Source organism: Cetorhinus maximus, chromosome 24, assembly GCF_964194155.1.
Source record: "Cetorhinus maximus chromosome 24, sCetMax3.hap1.1, whole genome shotgun sequence".
NCBI classification, from domain to species: Eukaryota; Metazoa; Chordata; class Chondrichthyes; order Lamniformes; family Cetorhinidae; genus Cetorhinus; species Cetorhinus maximus.
The window spans coordinates 34,887,598-34,912,601 of NC_135902.1; the positions used below are offsets into that span (position 1 = coordinate 34,887,598).

Sequence of the window (25,004 nt, forward strand, 5' to 3'; positions counted from 1 at the left end):
TTTTTAAAAATTAGTTGGAGGCAGGACTTTCACCCCTCACTTGAGAGGAAGTCCCGCCTTAGGGATTGGCTGGCAGCTCTCAAGTCCCTGCAGTGATAGGAGCTGTAGTGGACTGAGGAGGAAGTGCAATAAATGCCTGAGCCTAAGCACCAGGACTGGAGGACAAGGTAATTTAAGGGGTCCCTGAGTGGGGAGGGTAAGGAAGTCCTGGGGGTGTGCAAAGGGGGTGATTGGGGTGTTGGGGAGAGACCAGCATGGAGGAAGGCCCAGCAGCTACTGGACATTAAGGGGGGTCAGATGGGGGCTTCTGATGGAGGCGCCCAGCCCCCACCTTCCTGCCTGAGATCTATGCCCATTCTTTTACAAATGCCAGGTAAATCCTCCTGCCTAAATATTGAGGCTGAGTGTGAAACAGCCCTTAAGTGGCCATCTTCGAGGCTGCTAGAGGGAGTCGGGAAATTTCCAGGCTCAGTGTGCCCACCTCGGGAAAAATTGCCAGCAAAGATGGGATTTTCGTTCCGGGACGGGTCGGGTATTAACAGGGGTTGGGTCCGCTGCCCTCGGAAACAAGGTGGAGGCAGCCACGGGGGCTACCAATGCAGGCTGTTTAAAAGGCCTGCCTCAGTGCTTTGGAACTTCGTCCCAGTTATAACAATGACAGTAAGGCCCTCTAGTCCTCATCCCTCACACCTCCTCACCCCCCAAACAATCTCCATGCCCCATTCATGTCAAGCTATAGCCTGCTGAGAGCCCAGACATCCATTAGAGTGCTGAAACACCTGAATCCCAGGGAAAACATTGCTTTTATGACAGCTCTGGTTTTCTGATCTATTTTGCTAATTGCACAATGTTTACTTACACAGATAACGAGATTTCCAGTGCTTACAGTTTCTGCTATTGATATGTCAAAGGGTCTGAATGATTGACACTTTTATTGGGCTGCAGTGAAATGACTTTTTTTTAAGAAAGTGAAAAGTGATGAATGAATGACTATTTTTAAATATTCTTTTAATACATCCTAATGTCACTATAGGGTTCATTGATTCTATACAGAGTGTATCATGGGTGAATGGGCATCAAAGTGCCAAAGCTTGGCATGGACAGTATGATGGGCCATGGGGATGGCTGGGGACTTGGCTTGGCATGGATTGTATAAGGAGGTTGGTATGTGTGTGATGGGCACAGGTTGGAATGGGGGTGTAGGTAAGACCTTTGGAACTTACCTTTCAAAAGGTTCCCTCATCCAGACTATGGTTCACAAACACCTCTGAGGCTAAAAGATCACCTGACTCCATGAAAATTGTGGAGGAATAGGATGCGCCTATCCCTGCTATGGAACTGGCCAGGTCAGGAGCAGGATGTGGACTTGAGACCCACAGCAGCCCACACCATTAACCTGCACTGGTGAAAATTGAAAACCTCTGTAATGGGGTCTAGAATCCTGGAATCAGGTCCCGGACACCATTTTCACACCTCCATGGAGTCTCCCTGACAATCCAGCCCTAAGTCTCCAAGTCTCACAGTGGGGCGTTAGGAATGTCAGGTTTTATAAACGGTTATACCTGAAACTGTCTATCCAATCCAAGATAGAAGAGAGTTGGGGGTCTAGAAGATTGCTAATTAGCACTTCTACCTGCGTACAAGGTCCATGTGATTCACGTTGCCATGGAGATGGGCTTTGGGAAGGGACGAGTCCATAGCAAGCTATTGTACTATCGGATTACAGGGTTTCTAAGATATCCCTGAAACTCAGAGACACAGGCCAAGCTGTAGCCATCTGAAAGCAGGATATAAAGGCAGCCAGTGCTGCACCTGAAGCAGAGAAATGCTGACTTTATTGTTCACCATGCAGAACGCAGATGGGAGCTTGTACTCAGGTTGAAGAGATCAAGTTTGTGAAGATTCAAATGAGGCTGGAAGATTTGCTTAACTTGGGCTAGAGGGAAGGAATCTCCAGTGCAACCATCACAGTAAAAGTCAGTTCCGGGATTAGAAGATATCCGGCTGGGAAAGAAAAATGAATCATCGGGAGCTGACAATGATTTTAGACTGGTTTCTGGCAAATTAAGTGTCCACATAAGGGACACTGTAATGTCTATCAGTAACGGGAGATTTTTGGTCACACTAAAAGTTAAATGGGGAATTTATTTTCTGTAGTTTAGAGTATAAGTTGCCAACATAACTGTGTTTAGTCAAAGTTGCTTTTGGTTTGCTCATTACAGTAAAAGTCTTAAAACTTGAAACCTTGTTGTGTGATCCTGTCAGTCTGTCACTTAAAGAGTTAGTGGTCTTTACAGGGATCATAATACTGTTGTGTTACAAAGTTCTGAAAAAGCCACATTGGACTCGAAATGGAATTTTACACCGGCGGGATTTTACAGTCCCACTGAAGTCAATGGAGTTTTGAAAGGCTCACTGCATTTCACAGCTCTGCCCCCGCCACAATGGGGCTGTAACGTTTCACCCATTAACTCTGTTTCTCTCTCCACAGATACTGCCAGACCTGCTGAATTTTTCCAGCATTTTCTGTTCTTATTTCAGATTTCCAGCAGCCACATTATTTTGCTTTTATTATGACACCATACAGTAAATAGTTTTTCTTCAGCCCTGGCTTTTGCTTTCTTTTCTAGATTTACTAAATCCAGATTTATTTAGTCATTGCAAACTGCTCATCAAGATTTTGATATTCACTTTGATCTATCGCCTAATTTATAGACACTAAGATTTTCTGCTGGTTTCTCACAATTTAAATCTTAACATTTTTCCCGGACTGCTGATGATTCGAAAGCTGTTGGAATATTTTCTCCCCCATTCTTTACAACGGTAACTTGCTTTTTCTATCCCTATTTCTCACTTAAAAAGCGCAACTAAATATCTTTAAAAATGTATTTGAAAATGATGGTTATTTCTTATTTAAAAAGTGCAACTAAATAATCGTAAACTAAGTATTAAACCAACTAGGGGAGAGTCACAGGGGTAAAGAATCCAACAAGGTGATAAGATAAAAACAAAAAGCTAAAAGCTATTGCGGATGCTGGAAATCCAAAACAAAAACAGAATTACCTGGAAAAACTCAGCAGGTCTGGCAGCATCGGTGGAGAAGAAAACAGTTGACGTTTCGAGTCCTCATGACCCTTTGGCAGAACTGAAGTATAGTTAGGAGAGAGGTGAAATATAAGCTGGTCTAAGGTGGGGGGCGGGGGGAGAGAGAAGTTGAGGGTGGGGTGGTTGTAGGGATAAGCAAGCAGTGATAGGCGCAGATAATCAAAAGATGTCACAGACAAAAGGATCAGAGGTGTTGAAGGTGGTGATATTATCTAAGAAAAGTGCTAATTAAGAATGGACGGCAGGATACTCAAGGTACAGCTCTAGTGGGGGTGGGGCGGAAAGACTAACAAAGTATTAGTTGTAGATTTAAAAATAATGGAAATAGGTGGGAAAAGAAGAATCTATATAAATTATTGAAAAAAAAGGGAGGGGGAAGAAACGGGGTGGGGAAGGGGGGAGGGGGAGTTTAAGATCTAAAGTTGTTGAATTCAATATTCAGCCCGGAAGGCTGTAAAGTGCCTAGTCGGAAGATGAGGTGCTGTTCCTCCAGTTTGCGTTGGGCTTCACTGGAACAATGCAGCAAGCCAAGGACAGACATGTGGGCAAGAGAACAGGGTGGAGTGTTAAAATGGCAAATGACAGGGAGGTTTGGGTCTTTCTTGCGGACAGACCGCAGGTGTTCTGCAAAGCGGTCGCCCAGTTTGCGTTTGGTCTCTCCAATGTAGAGGAGACCGCATTGGGAGCAACGAATGCAGTAGACTAATTCGTGCATGAGGACTCGAAACGTCAACTGTTTTCTTCTCCACCGATGCTGCCAGACCTGCTGAGTTTTTTCAAGGTGATAAGATTACAGCTTGTGCACTGCATTTGGAATGAACTAGTTGTTCTGAAGCAGTTTTGCTTGAAGATTGACATTTCTTATTATTGTATAACTGAACCTAAAGCAATATTAAATAAGGAAGAGTTGTTGATCTACTTCAAGTGGAATATTCCTTTCAAATCAGAATTTATTCAATTTTTGGATACAATAGCAACTGCAGAATAGATGGAAAAATTGAACAAGAACATCCGTGACTGTAAATGTGCAGCAGTCCCTAATCTCATTTGTCGATGGGGTTTAACAATTACTGCTTGATAATCCTTGACTGTAGCTTTAGTAACCTCAGAGCAAATCTGGATTTGGAGTTATTTCAAGAAGTTACCGAGTCAAACCTTTAGCATTTTTAATTTAACATCACTGCTGATCTTTCATGGCCCTGCTCATGGTTGAATTAGGGTCTGGAGCACAATTACAAAAAAGAAACTGTATTTAATATGGGGGTCTGTGACTTAAGGTCATTGCTCATGTACTGACTGCGAGGAAGTATCCTAAATAGGTACATCATGACGTCATTTGAAGGTTAATTGTTGAAGAAAGTTTCTGTAATTTGGCAATTGCCTATAAAACTGTGGAACCTGACCTTGTAGATTGGGGAGGTTTATTCAGGACAGATAAGGCTCTCCTTAGGCAGCACCAAGGCTCCTTAGACAGCAACTTCCAAACCCATGACCACTACCACCTAGAAGGACAAGGGCAGCAGATAGATGGGAACACTATCACTTGGAGGTTCCCCTCTAAGTAACTCACCATCCTGACTTGGAAATATATCGCCGTCCCTTCACTGTCGCTGGGTCAAAATGCTGGAACTCCCTTCCTAACAGTACTGTGGGCGTACCTACACCACATGGACTGCAACGGTTCAAGAAGGCAGCTCACCACCACCTTCTCAAGGGCAACTAGGGATGGGCAATAAATGCTGGCCCAGCCAGCGAAGCCCACATCCCTTGAATCCTTCAATTTTGTTAGAGTTGTTCCTTGAAGTGCGGCATTTAAAATGCGGTGGATGCATTCTAAATGCAAGCTTTTTTAGATGCAGTGTTTCTCTAATTATTGGTACCAACATGAGAGATGGAGATGCTGCATTAGAATTCTTCAGTGCTATTTCTCTTTGTCATTTTTCGAATCTTTTGCTCTGTGAAGTGTCATTATTTGCATATGGTGACTCTATGACTGAGAGAGTGGACATTTACAAGTACTGTTCTTTTAGGTGTAAGATGACATGCTCCTTGATATTTCTCTTCTTTCCTTAAGTAGGTATCTAGAGTTGGGAGAGTCGGGAGATTTCCCTGTTTGGCGAACATGAACTTTTAAAAAGGTCTGCCCGCAGTTTGGATTTTCGGTCAGAGTCGGTGGATTGAAATAGGACTCAGGTCAGATGACCCCGGAATGGGTGAGGAGGCTGTCGGATAAAGAGGCTGGCTGGACAGAAGGCTACCTCTGTGCTCCGGCACTGTGTTGAAATAAACTTAAATAAAAGAATAAAACAAAAAAAAAACATTCCTCCATGTCTCACTCCCCACTCTTTCACACCAGCTGCATACTCGCTATGCCACCCTATGCTCCCCACCCACCCCCATGGCCCTTCATACTCCCTATGCCAATCCATGCCTCTCATACCTCTATGCCAATTTATTGCCAACTCATGGCAACCCACACCACCCCCATCCTTTCTTGTTACCCCCTCCATGCTAACTCACCCAGTATCCTTGGACAGTTCCTTGACAACTTTGGTGCTTCCTTGAATGCTTCGACAGATGGACAGTTTGTTAGCAGCTCTTTGACAGCTGGACAGTTCTAAAGAGTTTGTGCATAAAAAGTACCTAATCATTCACTTTTAACAATCCCAAAGGGTGTCTTACCTCTCCCAAAGAGATCCTGGGACCCTAACCAAAGAGGTACCTTACATCTCCTGGATATCCAAAAGAATCCACCAAGTTCAGACCTCCTCTTACCTATCCTAATCTGCATACTCTAGGTTTCAAACTCCTGGCCTAGCAAAATCCCACTTCAGTGGAGGCAGTTGGTGATTTAAATGGTCAGCTGCCTCTATGAATTATGCACGCACAAACCCTGGCCCAACTCCACACCTGACCCCGCAAAGATAGGAAATGCCGGGTTTGGGGGTGGGACTTAGGATTTTCGGCCATTTCTGTGATTTTCACTACAATGGAGAGCCTCTCCTTTGGGATTGTTAAAAGTGAACATGATTATGCACTTTTCACGCACACATGCATTGAACTGTCCAGCTGTCAAAGATTTTTAAAGAACTGTCCAGCTGTTAAATGATTGTTAAAGAACTGTCCAGCTGTCAAGGAACTGTCCAAGGGTACTAGATGAGTTGGCTTGGAGAGGCTAACAACAAAGGATGGTGGGTGCCGGCTTGGGTTGGCATGATTTAGCACTAAGTTGGCATGGGGATATGAGAGCCTATCCATCATGGCAAAAATCTGGGCCTGAGTCTCCTATTCACTGAAACTTGTGTCCTTGTAATGCCACATGTGAATTAGTGTGCTCAGGTATAGCAACTAATTGTAGTATACATCTCATTGCATATTACATGGGGTGCCCCCCATATTCTCCAAGCTTTCCCAGAAGATGAAAAGTATCATACCAAAGTATTTAGACCAAAATACCTGATCAGTAAATATTCAAACAGGGCTATACATAAAAACAATTAATTTAGAATCTGGCAGTAAGGGGTTAAAAGATTTGATAAGGAAAGTTCAAGTTGTTATGGTTCCAAGTTTTGACCATGAACAATTCAATTTGCGCCTAGCACAAAGTTTGGTATCCTGACTATTTTCCAGATCAACCAACCTGGGCATCTCCCTTTCTTCATTTTGAAATTTGGTTGTGGCAGAAATTATCCATTTTAACTTGAAATCTTTCACAGCTGTATAAAGAAAACGTAGGAATTTCCCTATTTTGTTCCAATGCCCTCTTGAAATTTTGACCGTCCTTTGTAAACATTAGCACTCACCTGTCTACAAGATATGTAGTAGACTCGTGGCTCACAGAAGCTGAGTGGAGAGACCAGTTTCCATCAGGTAGCTCTAGAGTTTGGATGGTGTAGTACCGAACTGGAGACAGACCATCACTGCCTGGTTCCCAGGACAGCAGCACGCTACGTGACTGAACATCCTGCTGTTGTATGGAAGGTTTGCTGGGAGGTTGTGGGTGAGCTGAGAACGGAAAGAAAACATTTAGAGAACAGGCTGTTTCTCACACATATTCTCGTGGGGTCTTACAGCACAAAGGTGGCCATTTGCTATTCAATTAGTCCCATTCCCCTACTCTTTCTCATAGCCCTGCATATTTCTCCTTTTCAAGAATGGATCCAATTCCCTTTTGGAAGACACTATTGAATCTGCTTGTACCACCTTTCCAGGTAGTGTATTCTAGAACATAACTCACATTCTACTTAGTTCTCAAATTTGACAGAAATTTCAGGAATTTGAAACAATGAAAAGTGTCCCTTGGGAAAATGATTAAAAAGTTATATATAGTTTTCTCTGGCAGGACACTGTAGGAATTGGAGATTTTAAATTATGTTTCATTCTCTCAGATATTCAAAATTCCTTGCTGCAAGCCTTTCGCCTGGGAAGTGAAAATGGCTTAAGCCATGGGATTTTTCTCTGTGAAAAGTGCTGAGCATTTCCCACCGTCACTGCCTTGCGTTTTGAAGTGGGACAGTTCTTTCAGGCATTAATCCCATGTATGTCCATCTCATAGTCGAGTCAAGAACTGGTCAAGCTCCCTATAGAGTGGAAATACTGTTTTTCCAAGTCATTCAAATTGATTTCAGCTAAAACTTTTGGAGAAGAAAGTACCCTCCACCCTATCAGTTTAAGGTTAATTGAAATTCAGGTTCCTGGTGTGAAAGGACAGTGTTTTAAACCATCATATGAGAGCTGCTTATCTCACACAACTTCTTTTTGGTGTATCAGTTTGAGTTGCACTATATCATTGCCATTCTGTTCAGTTTCCACTGGGCTTTGTAATCCCCCAGGTTTCCAAATTTCTTACTCTATTAGTCTTTGATTTGGAAAATAATAAGTAGGCATTGGTTTCCACAAAGTAGCAGATTCTAGGGTCAAACTGATATTGATAACATTTCTTTTAATCACATCTGTGAGGGTAGTCAAATCCCTCAATGTGTCGCTGGCTTGGAAAACACTTCAAGAATTTGAACCCATTCAAGAAAATATACCCTTCAGGAGGCTAATGATTCCTTGATAATTATACAGGATTGTTCTCATTCAATAAAAACAGCTCCATTATGCATACTGTTCCTACTTACCTCTCTTTTCTGTTGTTACCACCAAGGCCTCTGCTGCTTCACCCCACCCTTTGCGAGTCTGAGCTGTAATGCGGAAGACGTAACTGCATTCTGGTTTTAGCCCAGTTGCTGTATATTGTCGAGCACTCGGGTTCAACACGTCCACTGTGGCAGTGTTTGTGTTGCTTGTGTTTAATCGATACGTTATCTGGTAAGCTGAGGAAAAAAAATTACTAAATATCAAATTGTGTGAAAGGTGTGTAGATTGTGAGCGTTACAACATCCTTCCAAAACTATGCCTACTGTCTAGCTTTAAAAATTGAGGTCTGGAAAAAAATCCCAGGGATTGCATTTGGGTATTAGACTTTTCTCTCTGGGGTCCAACTTATGGCAAACATAGCGTGGTAGAAACTCGTCTGGTACTTTAGTGTAAAACAGGTAGTAACTTAATGGCTGCTCATTATATGCATTGCTGGATATTCAGTTCCATTGAATATTGAGTCGGGCACAAAACAGGCACTCATTGTGATACCACACACTTTATTTTCCAACACAAGTTGAATTACTCTCCAGTGACTCAAGTTCTCTACATTCTTCTGTACTTGTTGACTTAAAAACACTTTATTTATTTTGCTGCATCAAAAGAAATCTGCAAGTGCAACACTACTTTTCTTGGGGCGCTTACACTACTTTAAAATAAATTATGGATGGTGACCTCTAGCTGCACATCAATACTGTCCAGGGGGGGTCCCTGGAAATATGCCAATACACTCAGTGGGTCTGCAAGACATTTAGCATTTGAAAACTATTGATACAAGTGCATGAGTATGTCCCTAGTGTGAGTTATCACGGTACAATTTTGTTTAATTTTAATATTACTTAATAGCAGTCATGGTTAGAAAGTTATCTCATGGCTACACTTAACTTAGGTATAGCCCACATAAACTTATCAATCTCTTAAAAGGAGGACAACTTCAAATGCCTTTTTTACAACATCCTACAAAATTTTTTGTATCATGTTTTCAGTTATAACATATTGCTGCTCTACGTTAACAGAGAAATCATATAAAACAAATCCTTGTCATCACATTCCTTAGTGTGGCCTGAAGTTATAATACTTGCTGTTCTTCCATATGTGTGTTAAATACTTCAGGCCACCAAAGGATTAATGAAACTAATATGTCAGGCTTTTCCAACAGTTTCCTTGTTTTACCAAAGCAAAACATTGTGGGTTGTGGAAATCTGAAATATAAAAAAAAATGTTGGAAATACTCAGCAGGTTAGGCAGTATCTGTGGAGAGAGAAACAGAGTTAACATTTCAGGTTAATGACCTTTTGTCAACCTAAAACGTTAACTCTGTTTCTCGCTCCACAGATGCCGCCTGACCTAATGAGTATTTCCAGCATTTTCTGGTTATATATATTGCTCTTTCCTCCTCCTCTCATGTCTAAACAGAAAGATTATTGCAAATATTTTCATTCCCATTTATTTCAAGTTTCAGGTCTTCCCAAGTCACCCACCCAGAATGATCCCGTTGGGTTCCGCTGGAGGCTGCCAGACTAAACGCAGATATGTTGTTCGAACTTCTGGAAACAGGATTCCTACAGGGGGTCCAGGCACTGAAAAACAGAAACAATTAAAAAAAAGCTACTTTTACAGCTTAACCATTTCACATGACAGCTGTAATGATTTTGCTGCTCTCATTGCTGAACTATGTTCCACTTGTACATGTCATTGTCCTTGAATATCACTTCTCAGTTGCCACCTTGAATAGTTCTTTTTCTCTTGCTGCTTACACATTACTGCTTAAACATCAGTGGGAGTTGTCTATAGGCCTCTAAACAGTAGTGGTAAGGTAGGAGACGGTATTAAATAGAAAATTAGAGATGCATGTAACAAGGGTGCTACAGTAATCATAAGTGGCTTTAATCTACATATAGACTAGGCAAACCAAATTAGCAATAATACTGTTGCAGATGAATTCTTGGAGTGTGTACGAGATGGTTTTTCAGACCAGCATTTCGAAGAGCCAACTAGGGAACAATATATCCTTGAATTAGTTTTGTGCAATGAGAAGGGGTTAATTAATAATCTTGTTGTGTGAGGTCCTTTGAGGAACAGTGACCATAACATGATAGAATTCTTCCTTTGGTTGGAAAGTGAGGTAGTCCAATCCGAAACTAGGGTCCTAAATCTAAACAAAGGAAACTACAATGATAAGAGGCGTGAGCTGGCTAAGATAGATTGGGGAACTTCGTTAAAAGGCATGACATTGCAACAGTTATATATTCTTTTCTGGCACAAAAACACAACAGGAAAAGTGGCCCAACCATGGCTAACAAAAGAAATTAAGGATAATATTAAATCCAAAGAGGAGTCATATAAAGTTGATTGAAAAAGTAACAAGCCTGAGGATTGGCAGCAGTTCAGAAGTCAACAAAGGAGGACCAGGAGATTCATTAAGAGGGGAAAAATAGAGTATGAGAGTAAACTTGCAAGGAACATAAAAGAGGACTGTAAAAGCTCCTATAAGTATGTAAGAAGAAAAAGATTGGTGAAGACAAATGTAGGTCCCTTAGAGTCTGAAATGGGAGAATTTATAATAGAGAACGAGGAAAGTACCTGGAAGGTAATTAAACAACTACTTTAGTTCTGTCTTCACGGAGGAAGACACAAATAACTTCCTAGAAATACTAGAGAATCGAGGGTCTAGTGAGAAGGAGGAATTGAAGGAAATTAGTATTAATAAAAAAACAGTGCTGGAGAAATTAATGGGACTGAAAGCCAATAAATCCCCAGGGCCTGATAATCTACATCCCAGGGTACTAAAGGAGGTGGCCATGGAAATAGTGGATGTGTTGGTTGTCATCTTACATAATTCTGTAGATTCTGGAACAGTCCCGGCAGATTAGAGGGTGGCAAATGTAACCCCAGTACTTAAAAAAGGAAGGAGGGAAAAAACGGAATTATGGACTGGTTAGTCTAACATCAGTGGTAGAGAAAATGCTAGAGTCTTTTATAAAGGGTATGATAAGAGGACACTTAGAAAATATCAACGGGATTAGACAAAGTCAATATGGATTTATGAAAGGGAAATAATGGGCAGGATATTGGCATCGGCGTGCAGGGGCGGGTCCGACATGCCGACATGTAAAATGATGCGAGATGACGTCGTGTGCGTCCCAACGTCATCACGTGTCATTTCGATATTTTGTTCAGCAGGCACGCGCTGGAGGCGGCTCCATGCCCGCCGAATTGTCAAACGGCCTATTAAGGCCATTAAAAAATTAATTTAACTTATTAACAATGCTGCCTGTCCAACCTTAAGATTGGCGGGCAGGCGAATAGCCCAAGTGGCCTTTCCATTTTTCAGGAAACCTCATCCACGGGCAGGATGAGGTTTCCTGAAGGTTTTATAAAATTAATAAATAAATTCTGTAAACTTCACAAACATGTCCCAGCTTATGTGCCACTGTCACATGAGGGGATGTTTAAATAATTTTTTACTTTATTTTTTGAAAAGTTTTATTATCTACTTAATCTCCCTGAGGCAGCTTGTGCGTCAGCGAGATTCTCTCGCTCCTCCCGCCGCCCGCACAGGTAGCGCTGAGTGCTACCGGCTGCGCGTTACGCTGGGCAGGCCTTAATTGGCTCGCCTGTATAAAATGGCAGCGCGCAGCCGATTACAGGCGGCGATCGGCTCTGTGCCCGCCCGCGCCCGCGCCCGAACAGCCCGCCCACCATAGGAAAAATTCACCCCAATGTTTGACAAACCTACTGGAATTTTTGAGGATGTAACTAGCAGAATAGATAAGGGAGAACCAGTGGATGTAGTGTATTTGGATTTTCAGAAAGCTTTTGATAAAGTTCCATATAAAAGATTAGTGTGCAAAATTAAAGCACATGGGATTGGGGGTAACATATTGGCATGGATTGAGAATTGGTTAGCAGACAGGAAACAGAGTAGGAATAAACGTGTCTTTTTCAGAATGGCAGGCGGTGACTAGTGGGGTACTGCAGGGATCAGTGCTTGGGCCCCAGCTATTCACAATATATATCAATGATTTGGATGAGGGAACCAAATGTAATATTTCCAAGTTTGCTGATGACATAAAACTAGGTGGGAACATGAGTCGTGAGGAGGATGTTAAAAGGCTTCAAGGTGATTTAGACAAGTTGAGTGAGTGGGCAAATACATGGCAGATGCAGTATAACGTGGTTAAGTATGAAGTTATCCACTTCAATAGAAAAAACAGAATGGCAGAGTATTATTTAAATGGTGATAGATTGTAAAATGTTGATGTACAAAGGGACCTGGGTGTCCTTGTACACCAGTCACTGAAAACAAGAGTGCAGGTGCAGCAAGCAGTTAAGAAGGCAAATGGTATGTTGGCCTTCATTGCAAGGGAACTTGAGTACAGGAGCAAGGATGTCTTACTGCAGCTATACAGGGCCTTGGTGAGACCACACCTGGAGTCTTGTGTGCAGTTTTGGTCTCCTTACCTAGGAAAGAGTATACTTATCATAGAGGGCGTCCAGCAAAGGTTCACCAGACTGATTCCTGGGATGCCAGGATTGTCGCATGAGGAGAGATTGGGCTGACTAGGCCTGTATTCACTGGAGTTTAGAAGAATGAGAGGGGATCTCATTAAAACGTATAAAATTCTGACAGGGCTGGACAGACTGGATACAGGGATGATGTTTCCTCTGGCTGGGGGTTCTAGAACAAGGGCCAGAATCTTCGGGTCAGCGAGAAGAGGTGCGCACCGCTTGCCGACGCATAAAATGATGCACGGTGATGTCGGGCGTGCATCCCAACGTCACCGCGCATTATTCAGGTCTTCAGCTCGGCGGGCGGGCACCAGATTCAGCTGCAAGCCCGCCGAACTGTCAAAGGCCTATTAAGGCCATTTAAATACCAATTAAAATGATTAACTGAGCTGCCCATCCAACCTCAAGGTTGGTGAGCAGGCGAAGAGCCCAGGCGGCCTTCTCATTTATCATGAAACCTCATCCACGGGCGGGATGAGGTTTCATGAAGGTTTTTAAAGTTTAATAAAAAATTTTAATGAAATTCATTGATGTGCCCCGGCTCATGTGTCACATGAGGGGACATGTCTTAAAATTTTTTTTTTCTCTTTATTAAAATTTTAAAAGATCAAACTAATCTCCCTGAGGCAGCTCAGATCGCAGGCGGCGATCGGCTGTACGCCCACCCGCGCCTGATTCCACCCAGCCCCCACCAACGGGGAGAAAATTCTCCCCAAGGGGTCACAATCTCAAGATATGGGGTAGGCCATTTAGGACTAAGATGAGGAGAAACTTCTTCACTCAGAGAGTGGTGAACCTATGGAATTCTCTACCACAGAGGGCTACAGAGGTCAAGTCACTGAGTATATTTAAGAATGAAATAGATTTCTAGACTCTGAAGGGATCAAGGGATATGGGGAGAGAATGGGAGTACGGCGTTGAGATAGAGGATCAGCCATGATCAAATTGGATGGCGCAACAGGCTCAAAGGGCTGAATGACCTACTTCTGCTTCTATTTTTCTATGTTTCTATGTTTTCCTTGCCTGCCTTCCTCTCTTGAAGGCATTGTCTCCTGGCTGGATATGATTCCATAGGCACCAGTCATCTGCGGTACCTTGGCCATTAGCGTATGTGCCTGTGTGTTAATTGGCCGCATGGCTTGAAAGTGAACGGCATCACTGGTCAAGTCCAATTCTCTCATATCATCATCAATTCCAGGAGGATTCACTGGATCATGACTGGAAATGGAAACCCTGGCTAAAAATCCCACCAAGCTCAGAGGCAGCGGAACACACTGTAGTGTGTGATTGCTGTCCTAGCTAAAATCAGCTAACTTGCAACAGGCCATGATTAAATCTGGACCTTCCTTGATTATATTTCAGTTTTTTACCAAATATAATTAGCTGCCTTATTCTTGTACCAGATACAAATTTGAGACAGTGAAGATAAGTTTGGTCAAATAACCACAATGAAAACCTGAGCTTATACTTGCATGTCAGGTCTTAAAATCAACATCACTATCAACATCAACATCATTAACCCTTTTCAGGAATAGCCCTCAACATAAAAAAACTAAGGGCAAATGTGGCTTCCTACAACTTTAACATATTTCACAGGCAATTCTTCAAGCACATGGGCAATTGAGTTCAATTCATTAAACTTGTAAAGTGACGTTAGGAACAATTTTGTTGACAATTATGCTGCCATCATTTATGTACAGGCTGTAAATATTAGCAGCGTAGTAAATAAAGGTTTCATGTTGCTTCACAACTTACATGACAAGTTTAAACCTGAAGGCCTGGGAGGTAAGGCAGCACAGTAATCAAGGAAACCCTGTAAACTTGTTTCCCACCAGCCCAGTATGATACAATTAAAAACATAAAATGTGGCTTTAGACCACTTATCTATTTTTGTTCATCACTGTAAAAATACCAACCATCATCCAGTGTTCTCTCAAGAATGGGTGGGAAGCTTGGTATTCCATCTCCAATTCTGGTAAAAGCAAGGACTTGGATCTCATACAGCACATATTTCCCCAACTCAACAAGTTGAACAGCATGTGTGGCGTTGCCTTCAATGGTCTGGATCTGCATAGGAGTCTCCAAATCCTTCTCCTTGTACAGGACCTACATTCAAACAGAGAAAAAATAGCAGGGGGAATAGTGAGAGAATTCTGTTGGCAACACTGAATAGAAGAAATGTTTACTGGTAGACCTTTACTTAAGTAAATTACAGTGTCCTTTACTTTTGTTGTCCATATTTCTCCCAAGAGAAGGTTCACCAATAATGATGGCAGCATTGAAGGGGGTCTTCAGATTTTAAGCAGACTTCTTTTTGTTAATAGTGTTAGTGTTACGGTGCCCCCATTGATAAAATTCTTTGCGTTTTTCAGGATGGGGTCATCTCAGAACAGAAAAATGGAACAATATCACAGTATTGTACCTAGTGTCAGCAGAATGTACTCCAATCAGTAACATAACAGGACACATGTAAAACAAAAACAAAAATAGCTGGAAAAACTCAGCAGGTCTGACAGCATCTGTGGAGAGGAATACAGTTAACGTTTCGAGTTCGTATGATTCTTCATCAGAACTAAAGAAAAATAGAAATCAGGTGAAGTATAAGCTGTTTAAGTGGGGTGGGACAGGTAGAGCTGGATAGAGGGCCAGTGATAGGTGGAGGCAAAGAAGAGATTGCCAAGGACTGCCAAAGGACACAAGTAAACTTCAACTAGCCCTGCTCAATTTAAAAAATGAGGATTAACTTAGATCTTCCTTTACACATGTCAAAATTTCAAACAATGTTTGTGGCCTTTCCAAATGAGATTGCCAATTATTTCTGTGGAATGATGCCCACAAAGAACCTGATTGAGTCTTTTTATGGTGTTTCACTGAAGATCAGTGGAGGTAGAAATTAGTTATGGTTTGTGTACATCTTCAAAAATGTTCAATTTCGCGGGGCTATGCCCAATCATCCAGGATGCTTTGAAAACATCGAATATCATATTGGCGTCAGATGACTTTCAGGCAGCCAGGGTGACAGGCTTTTGTCCAGGTGCACTGTGGAGCCTAATGATTATTTTATGTCCTCTCCAAGAAATTGGATTGTCCAAGGTGGAGCAGGCATTGGGATTTGCCCCTATCAGGTTTATGGGCTGTGGATGTGACCTAGCAAGAGACTGACACCAAAAAAGCTAAACTTTTTTTTTAAAAGGTTATGTGGAGCAAGGAGGTGCATGAGTGCTCTTATTGGTTCTAAAGCACTTCTGAGGGCTGCTGGCAACTGATGATCTCCTTGTTTTCTTCTCCCCTTTACCAGAACTTATCCCAGTCCTGCAGCTGATGAGGCAGGTAGCCTGAAATTGGATACACTAATCTTGTGAGCTGCCTCAGGAGGTATAACAGGCACTGGCAGCTTGCTAAAATTAAGCAAATGAGAGTGGAGACTCAATTGCAACTGTACACTGGATCTCCCTGTGTGTGCACTCCATTGGTTACCAACCTGAAAGTCCACCTTAACCCAAGTTCCACCATTTAAGTCCACAGAGATGAGAAGGGTTCATCATACCAGTCTGCTACCTGGGCTGAATACAAAATCAAACCCTTTGAGGGCTGCAAAAAATTAAAGTTATGCTCCTCAGTGAAGAAAAGATGCTTCAATTTTATCTGGTCTGGAAATTCATTTAAATTCCAGAGATGAAAAGATAGCATTTTTTTTTTTTTGCAGTGTGTCATTTAATCCCCAAATGCATTTACATACAAACATACGAAATATGAGCAGAAGCAGGCCATTCGGCCCCTCGAGCCTGTTCCACCATTCAATAAGATCATGGCTGATCTGTTTGTGTTTCGAGTTCTACATTCCCATCTACCCCCAATAACCTTTGATTCCCTTGCCTAACAAGATCCATCAACCTATGCCTTAAAAATATTCAGTGACCCAGCTTCCATTGCCTTCTGAGGCAGAGTTCCAAAGTCACACAACACCCTGACAGTAAAAATTTCTCCTCATCTCTGTCATATAAGGGTGTCCCCTAATTTTAAAACAGTGCCCACTAGTTCTGGACTCACCCACAAGAGGAAACATCCTTTCCATGTCCACCTTGTCGAGATCATTCAGGATCTTATATACTTCAATCAAGTCGCCCCTCACTTTTCTAAACTCCAGTGGAAACAAGCCCAACCTGTGCAACCTTTCCTCATAAGACAACCCACTCATTCCTGGGATCAATCTAGAAAACCTCCTCTGAACCACCTTCAATGCATTTACATCCTTCCTTAAATAAGGAGACAAATATTGCACACAATATTCGAGATGCGATTTAACCAAGGCTCTCTATGACTGAAGCATAACATCCTTACTTTTATGTTCAGTTCCTCTCATAATAAATGATAGCATTCCATTAGCCTTCTTGATTACTTGCTGTACTTGAATACTAAACTTTGGTGACTCATGCATGAGATCCTAGATCCTTCTGCACCTCTAAATTCTGCAATTGTTCTCCGTCTAAGTAATTAACTGCTTTTTTATTCCTCCTGCCAAAGTGAACAACGTCACATTTTCTCACATTATACTCCATCTGCCAGGTTTTTGCCCACTCACTCAACTTATCTATATCCATCTGCAAAATCCTTATGTCTTTTTCACAGCATACTTTCCTACCTATCTTAGTGCTGTCTGCAAATTTAGCTACAATGCCTTGGCTCCCCCCATCTAAGTCACTGATGTAAATTATAAAAAGTTGAGGCCCCAGCACAGACCCCTGTGGGACCCCACTAGTCATATTTGCCAATCAGGCAAAAACCTATTTATGCATGCTCTCTGTTTTCTGTCAGCCAGCCAATCCGCGATCCAGGCTAATATGTTACCCCCTATGCCATAAGCTTTTATTTTCTGCAATAACCTATGATGTGGCACCTTATCAAATGCCTTCTGGAAATCCGAGCACAGTATGTCTACAGGCTCCCCTTTATCCAGGGTGCAAGTTACTCCTTCAAAGAACTGTAATAAATTGGTTAAACATGATTTCCCTTTCACAAAACCATGCTGACTCTTCTCGATTACCTTGTGTTTTTCTTAGTGCCCAGCTACAACCTCTTTAATGATCAAATCTAACACCTTTCCCACAACAGATGTCAAGCTAAGTGGCCTATAGTTTCTTGTTTTCTGCCTCCCTCTCATTTTGATTGGAGGGGTTATATGTGTTACTTTCCAGTCTGATGGAAACTTTCCAGAACCTAGGGAATTTTAGAAAATTAACACCAACACATCTACTGCCTCATTAGCCACTTATTTTAAGGCCCTAGTATGAAGTCCATCTGGAGCCGGAGACTTATCACACCGCAGTTCCATCAGTTTGCTCAGAGCCGCTTCCCTAGCAATTGCAATTTCACCAAAAGTTCCTCTCTCCACTCCATCTGATTTATAGCTGTTACTGGAATGTTTTTCTTATCCTCTATAGTTAAGACAGAAGCAAAATATTTGTTCATTTCATCCTCCATTTTCTTATTATCTACTATTAACTCCCCATTCTCACTCTTTAGAGGATCAACACTCACTTTATCTACTCTTTTCCTGTTTAACTACTTGTAGAAACTCTTGCTATCCATTTTTACATTTCTAGCTAGCTTCCTCTTATACTCAAATTTCTTTCTCCTGATTAACCTTTTAGTCAATCTCTGCCGTTCTTTATATTCTGACCAATCATTTGACCTGCCACTCATCTTTGCGCAGTTATATGTTTTTCTCTTAAGTTTGAAGCTTTCCCTAACTTCTTTAGTTAACCACGGATGGTGGGTCCTCCCTTTAGAATTTTTCTTTATAGTAGGGATATACGTGCTCTGAGTATTCTGGAAAAAACCCTTAAATGCCACTGCCACTGCTTCTTTATTGATGGAACCCCTAGCCTAGTATCCCAGTTAACTTCAGCTAGCTTAGCTTTCATCCCACAAAGATCCCCTTATTTAAGTTTAAAACAATAGTGTAAAGGAAATATAATTTTTCCTAATATTACTGTGGGATACTTTAAAGCAGGCTTGTAGGGGGTGTGTCTGTGTGTGTGTGTGTGTGTATGCGTGCGTGTGTCTAATTTGATTAAACTAAAGATGGCCAGGCTGCAAGGTTTGAATCATCAAAGGGTAGTGTATATAAAAGTGTAAAATACATCGGTAAACTAAGATGAGGTCTCAGCAGATACAGTGTGAATGGAATTTGCATTTGTAGATGAGTTGAGAGGTTGTTTGATTTTAAAAGGAGCATGTTATGATGTTTTACAACTGGCAAGATAAATAATGCAAAGTTATTAAGTTTATTTTTCCCGAAAGTACTGGCCATAAGGACAACATGAAAGACTTATATATTCTGGGAAAAGTAACTTCCAAAGCAAGGGTGAAACAATGGGATCTATAGGTCAAAAGGGAGAAAACGTATTCAAAGAAAGATGGAAAGCTGAATGGTGAGTAGCCCTGTGAGATCTTGAGAGATGGACTGTGTGAAATAGACCTGTGAAAAAGCAGCCTCTAGCCACCCCAGAGAAATGCTGGTTTGGTTCAGAGTGCAAGGTTTTGTTAAGAGCCCTGGAGCTCCATTGTTGAGTGACAGGGAGAGAGTAGTGTGAAATATCTCCCTTATAGCAACAGTGGGTGCTTGTGGTAATATTGCTGGATGTTTTTATAAATTGAGAATCTATTCGGACTGTTGCCTGAAAGGGGTGTGTAATTGAGAGTCTAGTTAAGTAGAAATCTTTTATAAGACTAAGTTTAACTGTGTATCTGTCATCTTGTGTGTTTAACTTCTTTTCTTTTGTTAATAAATGTTTTAATTTAATCATTAAAATACAAATAGCAAAATCATTGTGATGGCTTGACCAAGTTTCCCTTTGGGATTTGGTCAGCTTGGCAATTACCATCTGCCATATCACAACAGTAATCTTAGACCCACTCTTCTCCCTTTCACGTTGGATGTAAAGTTCAATCATTTTATGGTCACTGCTACCTAGGGGTGCCTTTACCCTGAGGTCATTAATTAATCCTGTCACATTACACAATACCAAGTCTAATATAGCCTGCTCTCTGGTTGGTTCTAGAATTTGCTGCTTTAAGAAACTATCTTGAAAGCATGCTATGAACTCCTCATTCAGGCTACTACTGTCAATCTGATTTTTCCAGTTTATATGTAGATTAAAGTCACCCATGGTTATTGCCGTCTCTTTATCACAAGCACCCAATATTTCTTTTTGTATACTTTGTCCTACATTTGAGGCCTCTGCCTCATCTCTTAGACACCAGGATTTAATCTGGAAAAAATGAAAATGTCACTGAATTAAATATACAATGGGCAGAATTTTACGGCCCCGTTTTGCCGGGGACAGGGCCATAAAATGCGGTGAGCCATTATAATCCCCATTGACTGCAGCGGGAACGTAAAATCCCACTGCTGTAAAATTCTGCCCAATATTTTTGTGTTCTTGCTTAAAAGTGGACTCAAAATGCTTCATTTTTATGTAGCTTTATAAATCAAGATTTTGTCCAAATTAATCAACTTACCTTATAACCAAGGACGAGCCCATTGCGATCTTGTTGTGGAACCTCATTCCACTTGACTAAGATACTGTTTGAGTTAAGAGCAAGAGAAGAAACATTTGTTGGTCCAGACGAAGGAACTAAGAAAAGAAAGAAAGGCATTTTTATACATGGAACAAATGTCCTTACACAGTTACAATGAGAATTTCAGATTTAACCATAATTACATATTTGCAATCGACATCTCAACAATTGTAACAAAAGTACCAATGACGCTTACAGGATCTTCTAAAGGCAACACCATCTGCTAATATCATGTTAATGTATTAATCCCAGCCATCCAAGTGAAGAACGCGAAACATCAAGGATGAGAATATTCCTCTCATTTTCACCTCAAACATCCAAATACATTCCAAATTCCTCTTACTGCCTTTGCTTTCATTACCTATTCAAATGTGCATCATTCTTCGAGTAAAGATTTTATGTCTTAGTATCCATTTCACTAATTTAAACTCACGTTCTCTTGTTCTGCTGACCTCAAAGTAATATTCTGCATTCACCTTGAACTTATCATTTAACACTTCACTTACATGAGTGAAATCAGCCCTTAACCACTTTCTCTCTATACCAGTTGTTTTCACTATTTTTCAAGTAAAGGCCACTTTAGAAAAAAGCCTGCACTGTGAGAGCCACATCGATTACAAATTATCACTGCTTACTACTCCAATAACTTACTTGGGCCAAAAAAATACACAACACTAATGGGGGTTGAATAGTCTGCTAGTTCTATGATGGTTGCTATGGTAATATAACTGTTACTATACGACCGTTTACAACAGTGTCAAAAACCAATTTTCCCCAATTTTTGTTTTAAAAACTAGGCCACTGAAAATCATGCTCATCTGCTCCCTGACTCATCTCTCACAGCTCTTCCCTATACTGTTGCTGCTCACTGTGGACAAGAATTCCTATACAAATTCTTAGACATACTTATCGGCGCACATTGTACCATGTGGTCAATGTGACATGCAAAGAAGAATGACTTTTGATAGGCTCAGTACACATTTTTTAATGTTAAAAATTAAATATATAGGAATATAATGCTGGGTTGGGCCCCGGGTAGCTGCGACCCTCAGAGGATAAAGTAGTTCCTGGAAATGGACGGAAGAGTTGGGGAACTGCATTCAGTGTCGATGGGAGCCGCCAGTGGCTCGAGGGCCTTGCAATGAAGAACACTGCTCTATACTGTTGAACTTTACGTTAAATTTATTTACAAATTACTGCAGGATATACTAGAACTGTGTATATAATTGTAAGCTATTGCATTACATCAAGTCAGGCCTATCTTTCATTGCTACAAACTTCCCCAGTTATCAATAGGCTTTATGAGAGAATTATGTTGATCAGAAGCTTAAATATTTAAATAGATGAAATCCAATAACATATTGTAGTGTCACAAGCCAATTTTTCCCAATTTTCTTTTAAAAACTAGGCCACTGAAAATCATCTGCTCCCTGACTCATCTCTCACAGCTCTTCCCTCTACTGTTGCTGCTCACTGTGGACAGGAATTCCTAATCTTACAGTAATTTTGCAAACTCATGAAATCTTGCCCATGAAGTGCAGCAGGCTTGATTCCCTGAAACTGCTGCAGTAATATTGATTAGAAGACAGAATAGCAGTGAAGGATAATTAGAAGAAGGCTGGCTAAGGGACAGAAATGCTGGCTGATTTTCCCATTCCTAAACCAGGGGGACTAAGGCCAGCTGTAATGTGTCTACTGATCAAGCCAGAGATCAAACCTGGGACCTCTTTGCTTAATATAGCTCAGCTACCCACTGATTCAACCAGCCGAGCCTTCAGGAGAGCCTTGAGCGTGCTATTGAAATTGTCTTGCAAAAGATATTGTGGATTGAGTAAGAAAAATCTAATGGCAGAGAATCTGACAACAGGGGATTCCATTTGGAGGAAAGGGTCAAAGGAGGAAAACAGAGATACAGTGCTGTCCCTCAAACTATCAGATGATCTCTGGTCAGCTTTGCTTGAAACCATGGAAGATATGTAATGGGTGAAGTGTCCTTACAGGAAATGAAAAGCCATCAACCTGAAATGTTAGTCGTGGTGGTAGACTCCTTGTTGTTCAAGCTGTATGTGATTTCAAAGGTCGCACTTTTTACAGTAAAACCTACGCTAAGGAATTTGATTTCAGTAGTATATCTTGGCTTCTTTTGCATGATCCTAGAGTCAAGGAGGATCGAAGATGTCAGCAGCTGCAGTGGATGACAGTACAGGGTGTTTCTTTGCTTTACCCTTTATTGCAGTCCACTGAGGGCTGCTAATAATGGCCTGTGCCATGATATCATCATTATGGGGCAAGGCGATGGGGTAGGCCCCAAGCTACTTCAGCCAGTACAGGAATTGAACCTAGGCTGTTGGTGTTCTTCTGCGCCACACTCTTAGCAAACTAAGCTAACTGGCCCCTTAACTAAAATGTTAACTCTCTCCCTCTCCACATCTGTTTATATTTCAGGTTTCCAGCATTTGAAGAATTTTGCTTTTGTCTTATGTGGTGCGGCCAAATAGATTCGTAAGGAATGTAAATTAGTGACTACAATCAGTGCCTTTATTACAGGTTACACCCAATTTACACTTGAACATGTTAAACAACCTGTGCATGCTCTGATAAAAACAAAAACAAAAAAGGCAAATGGACAATATCTTTCAGCTCCACCCACATTATATTCTTTGTGGTAAGGCATACATTTCATAGGGCAGAATTTTGCCCTTGGCATGTGGGCTCAGTGGGGGTGGGCGGGGGCAGTCGGGAAGCTGCCCGCCGTCTGTGATCGGGCCCGGAAGGCAATTTCACGCAGGCGGGCCAATTAAGGCCCACCCAGTGTGAAACGCAAGCAGCAGTGCTCAGCGCTGCCTGTGCAGGCGGTGGAGTGGGGGGGGCGGGGTATGCGAGATGGGTTAATGCAACCTTCGCGCATGCGCGCTTCATAATCTTTGTGCCTCAGGGAGATGAACTGATTTCAAAAAAAAAAATTAAAGATTTTATAAATGTTATGAAACATGTCCCCTCATGTGACTCACATGAGCAGGGACATGTTATTAATGAAAAAAATAAAGCTTTTATTTGCTTTTAGAAACCTCACCCCGCCCGTGGATGAGGTTTCCAAAAAAGTGCAAAGGCTGCTTGGCCTTTTCGCTTGTCCGCCAACCGTAAGGTTGGATGGGCAGCAAAAAATTTCTTTTAATTAATTTTTTAATGGCCTTAATAGTCCTTTTAATTGTTGGTGGGTGCGCACCCGCCGACTGAAATATCACACGAACGCACAATGATGCCGGGACACACGCCTGACATCATCGCGTGTCATTTTACACTCGGTCAGGTCGGGCATGTGCCCACCTGCCGAGCTAAAAATTCTACCCCTTATGTTGTACAGGCAATAATTACTCATGCTGATAGTGAAAATATTTCACTAATACACAAGTGTCATCATTAATAACTACACACTAAGAAGCTGTTTAAAATTTAGAAAGCTCAGACTCAGCGGAGCTTTAGTGCTTGCAATAAAACTATAATGATGTCAAGTGTCCTATTGAAAGATATTTTACATTGCAGTAATCATTAAAAATACATCATAACATATCAATTATCACAGACTTTCAGCACATCAAGAATATTGTTTGCTTTTATTTCTTGTTCATAAAAAATAAATAATTACCATCAATTCAACTTGTACTGGAAGAAAACAGATATGCTTTTGAATCGCAGGAATAAAGATATGGGAATAATCTGATCCTGCAATACTGGCAGGGCAGAATCATGGAAATGCTTTTAGAAGCCACATAGTCAATACCATGGATTTGTTTGCTTCTTGGAAGCAGTCCCATCATTCGTATCAAATGTATCAAAACCACTGTTAAATCAATTTGTACAAAAACAAAATAATAAGACTAAACTAAAGAGAGTATATCAAATGGGGAGGGAGAGAAGGGCTTAGACCAAGTAAGTTAGAGAGGGATTTTATAATGACGACTAAATGTATGGTGATTCTCCCTTGCTCAACAATTATTCATTATATCGTATATTAAACAGGGTTGTCAGCTTATCACATCAATTACAAAACAGCCACATGCATTTACAAATGGCTATTTGAAAGTTTATTCAAAATAATTTGAAAGTTTATGAATGATGATTTTTGAACTTTAATTAAAACAGAGAATAGTAATTATCAGTTGTGGAGCTGGGGTCAAAGGATTGTTGTGGGGACTTAGTTAAAAACTCAGATGTGGCCAACTTGGCCCAGAGTTGGTTGAATTGCCCACTTTGACCAGCTCCACTTACTTGCCTAGTTCTCTCAACATAGCTCTGCCTGCAGTTCTTAGGGCCACTGACAAAGTGGTGAATGCTTGGAAGCTGAGGGTACAACAGAGAACATTGCAGCAAGGGGACTGAGCTGGGGGCTAAAGAATTCCAGCTTATCTAGTCAAAAGCCTGAGCTGAGAACCACTTAGATCTACAGGCTGAAGATCGGCCACAGAGGTTCCCTAGAACAAAAAGGAGGTGGTCCACCAAAGCTGCATTGGCCAATCTTGAAACAATTGTAAAAGCAAAACACTGCGGATGCTGGAAATCTGAAATAAAAACAGAAAATGCTGGAAAAACTCAGCAGGTTTGGCAGCATCTGTGGAGAGAGAACCAGAGTTAAATTTGAGTTCGCATGACTCTCCTTCAGA

General features: G+C 41.4%; 1 protein-coding gene and 1 long non-coding RNA gene across 2 annotated transcripts in view; one reads left to right on the top strand and one right to left on the bottom strand.

Moving 5' to 3' along the window:
* LOC144699778 (uncharacterized) overlaps positions 1-8,285 on the top strand; it is a 133,568-nt gene extending 125,283 nt beyond the window's left edge. Inside the window, exon 3 of the long non-coding RNA XR_013580612.1 lies at positions 8,255-8,285. This is a non-coding gene — a long non-coding RNA (uncharacterized LOC144699778). The remainder of the gene's footprint in view (positions 1-8,254) is intronic.
* Positions 1-25,004, bottom strand: part of sdk2b (sidekick cell adhesion molecule 2b) — a 981,988-nt gene that overhangs the window by 206,910 nt on the left and 750,074 nt on the right. Inside the window, exons 26-30 of the mRNA XM_078571006.1 lie at positions 20,284-20,399; positions 14,676-14,865; positions 9,729-9,827; positions 8,229-8,423; positions 6,909-7,110 (exon numbers count right to left, since the gene is read on the bottom strand). Coding sequence (XP_078427132.1) covers positions 6,909-7,110; positions 8,229-8,423; positions 9,729-9,827; positions 14,676-14,865; positions 20,284-20,399 — 802 coding nt within the window. The remainder of the gene's footprint in view (positions 1-6,908; positions 7,111-8,228; positions 8,424-9,728; positions 9,828-14,675; positions 14,866-20,283; positions 20,400-25,004) is intronic.